General features: G+C 47.4%; 1 protein-coding gene across 1 annotated transcript; it reads left to right on the top strand.

Annotated features, from left to right (window-relative positions):
- Nucleotides 1-1,569: 1,569 nt before the first annotated feature.
- PPTG_17196 (hypothetical protein) lies at nucleotides 1,570-3,269 on the top strand. Its single transcript, XM_008915074.1, has 2 exons — nucleotides 1,570-1,951; nucleotides 2,047-3,269. Exons 1-2 carry the CDS (start codon nucleotides 1,633-1,635, stop codon nucleotides 3,129-3,131), a joined length of 1,404 nt encoding a protein of 467 aa, XP_008913322.1. The 5' UTR covers nucleotides 1,570-1,632; the 3' UTR covers nucleotides 3,132-3,269.
- The last annotated feature ends 546 nt before the right edge of the window (nucleotides 3,270-3,815 follow it).

Here is a 3,815-nt window from a genome sequence, read left to right on the forward strand (position 1 = left end):
TCAGAAATTTGTTTAATCGAAACTGTTCTGCAAACAAAATTACTTGTAGTGGCGGAAAGGCACTTCATGACGTCAGTGGACGCATCGCACACGATTAGCAAGGTCGCGTACGCGATCAGCAGATAACTGACGACAGTAGGAAGTACGGGACAAGGATGAGATCACTTGACCTCACTAAATTACATACATTAGGAAGCACGAGATAAGCTGAAACCACTGTGACAGAGGCTGCAGTGGATGCATTGAATACCAGAATTCATTTTAACTCCAAGATAACGAGTCGGAATATCAAGCAACGCATTTAGGGTCGAAAGACACTACATTACTATCGGTATCCAAATTCTGTCGAATCGATGATGCCACTTTACTACTGTAATGCCGCATGGAACTATGAGCAAAGGTGTTGGTACCCACCGTTACACACGAAAAAAAATGATGTTTCAAGTATTGTTGTGGTCATTTCTTAGCTGTTAACGAAGACCGTTCGTAAATAGAATCTCTCCCCATTGCCCAGGGTAATGTAAGACCACGAGTGCAGCTTTTCTAAACGAGATTGCAAGCGGGCTCAGTAGCATTCAGGCAAGTAAAGTTCTGTACAATACATGCTATTTGGGGTGAGGTGGCCGCCAATAGTTATCGTTGAGTCGATTGTGACGAGAACGACGGTCGTACCTCAAATTTATCCTTTATAAAATAAATATCCTGCAACGCCGGTCCAGAATGCGTTGTATCTATCGACGCGAGCGTTGGCTGGGCTTCGCTCACGCAGTCTTCAAAGGCTGCTACAAACCGAGGCAGTACTCACGATTGATGATACGACGGATCCGTTAGCTCCGCCATGTCGTGGATAGAGGCATGAGGTGCATGAATCATGCACCTCAAACTCTATCATGCAGCATGATAGAGTTTTAAGAGTGGGTGTTTGAAATGAGGCCAAAGCTAGGTGTATAAATGACCGACGTGACCGAAAGCGACTAAAGCTGCGCCTAACGCGTAGGGATGCGGTAAGAGGACGCTAACTAAACAGCAGTAGCAAAACGCTCCTGATTCGAACGTGATTTGGAAGCTGTTCAAAAATAATTTCGTCTGTTTTAATTGGAATCAATGTGGGACTCGTTGCTTTTCTAGCAATCCCAACGACAACCCCTTTGGGACCAGTTTTGACAAAATGGCTATCACTGCCACGGTAAAAAAAAATGTGCGGAGATAAAGGTAACTCCTTCGTCACCTCAGTCTGTATAATACAGGGTGAATACCGCTCCGGCTACCCATTCAAATTTACATGTATGAATGACTAGCCGAGCACCACCACTTCGCGGTGGAGGCGCGTGCATATTTTTTTTAGTATCTACTGCCTCCGTTCCGCTCGTCACGGGCTCGCTGCACTACTCGCATGGTTGGCTGATAATTTGAGCCGAGGAGGGCCTTTCGGGCCCGCAAAATGGCAATAGGTGTCGTTTTGGGCCGATACGCTTCGCATGCATGTGTGTCTAAATGTTCATTATGTCTTCGAATTTGGTAACTCTGCTGCAAAATGCAATACGACAAAATTCACATCGATATGAATTTAAATTTTGAATGTATCCATTCATAGTCAGCTCACTTCACTTTTGATTGGATATAAAACATCATATGCGCGATATTCTTGTGCCAATTCCAAATTACCTTATGAGCGACAGCACACGTATAGCTGCGGCGCCCCCACCGCCGAAGACGCGTAAGACGCGCTACTGTTTTCGACCTGGTGACGACAGGCTGCTGCTTCAGGCTGTACTTGATGACCCAGACGTCTTCTCCCCTGCTCGAGTTCGACGCTCTAATGCGTGGGAAGACATAAGGACCATTCTCCATCGCGAAGGGATTCTCGCCAGCACCCACGGACTGCGCTGTCGTCTACAGCGAGTTGCTGAGACGTTTCAGAAAGAGGTAGCCGAAGGGAAGCAACCAGCGGGTATGTTGTTGAGTTTTATCTATATGAAGTATTATATGATGACATTAGCGTGGATATGATATGACAGTAATATGATTTCTTCATTTTTGACACAGAGTACACGGAGCTGGAGAAACTACTGGCCAAGTACATCAAGGCAGAGTCGGAATACGAACAGCAGAGGGCAGTTGCTCAGTACACACAGGCAGAGGCTGCGTTTCTGCGGAAGAAGGCGAGGGTTGATCGGCGGGTCAAGAGTAGTCGGGTCTCGTTTGATAGTGACCACAGCTCAGTCGATACAGAGTCCGAGGGAGAACAGACTACTGCCACCAATGCGGTCCAACCGGTTATGGCAGCAACAGCAGCACCTGTAGCAGCTCAGCCACCCATTCCGCTTCCTACGGTAGTGACCACTAAGAAGACTAAGGGAAAACGCTTCTCCTTCGAGGAACACCATGACGTGCTGCTATTGAAGGCAGTGCTGGCCGATAAGGGTGCTCTCTCAGCCTCCGGGGTGAGAAGACGACAGTGGAAAAAGATCGAAACTTCACTAAATAGGCAAGGAATAACCGTGAAAGCGCACACCATTCGCGAGCATCTCCGGTTGCTAGTGACAGCTCACCGATTTGAAGAGAGCACAAGAGATCTGGATCAACTCGGGTTGTCTGAGAGACAGCAGCTTTTGAGAACGTATTGCAAGAAAATGGAGGACGAAGAACAGCACACTCAAGACACTACCGACGATCAGTCCTTCGAGCCAGTGCCTGAATCAGATGCCCAAGACAACGACGTCGTCGCTACAGCTAACCAGCCAGTAGAAGTAGCTGCCACTTCACCGGCTAGTCGAAGTCCATCCCGTACTCGAACTCGTGAGGTTATCATCACCTCAGAGATAACTTCAGCGCCCAGAGCCTCTGTAGTCCAACCTCCACTATTTGCTGAAGAAAGGGAAGTCGAGGAACCTGCGACGAAAAGGCAGAAGCTGGAGCTGGACACAATTCTGGAGCGCTTTTTAGCTGACCAGAAGGAACGTCAACAAGAGCAAATCGAGCACGAGCGCACGAGACTGAGCGAACAACAAGAGTTGCAGCGCCAGACGGTTGACTTACAAAAGCGAGCACTGGATATTCAAGAGAAGGCGATGAACATGCAGGAGCGGCTCATGGCTTTGATGGAGAAGGTGATGGATAAGCTTAGTTGAGGACCCATGCAGCATGCGTGATACATGCGCAAAATTTCGCGCAATGGTAATTCGGTATTCTACATATCTTTTTTTCTTTCGTTATTACTTGCTAGTTAACCATAATGGACTGTCCGAATAACAAATATGCTTACCAACATCCATGAGGACCGACGACACCGGTCCGACAAGGACGCGGCATCATTTTCTGGCTTGAACATCGCCCGGAGACATTTGCTGTACTTACCACAGCATGCAAATTTTGCACCATTTGTCCGCGACCCCAAGGTCGAGGCAAAGCGAAAGAGAGCCACAGACGTGTAGTTCTTCGGGCCCGCCGTCCGTACAAACAACTAACTGTAGACGCTACTATAAAATCTGCCGCCGACACTTTTAGTACACTATTCAGCAGCATCAGATAAAGAAACACAGCGAGCGATGTCGGACTCTCCAGAGCTTGAATAAGGCCTGCCTACGGGTTTCTCGATAGTCCGTATTTAAATAGTTGGCTGGAAGTAAGTAGTGTCGCCAACCTTTAATTAACGTTTCGCGTGAGGCTGTGTCTCCTCTCAATTGACAACTGAGGATTCCTCCTCTTATACTTGCTTATGCTAAAGAATTTATGATTCCTCTGAGGGATCATAAATGGGGATTCCCTCTGCATTCATTTATTCACTTGGATCTAATAAGCTAATAGGGAGAATC

This window comes from Phytophthora parasitica, assembly GCF_000247585.1.
Source record: "Phytophthora parasitica INRA-310 unplaced genomic scaffold supercont2.67, whole genome shotgun sequence".
In the NCBI taxonomy this organism is placed as follows: Eukaryota; Oomycota; class Peronosporomycetes; order Peronosporales; family Peronosporaceae; genus Phytophthora; species Phytophthora nicotianae.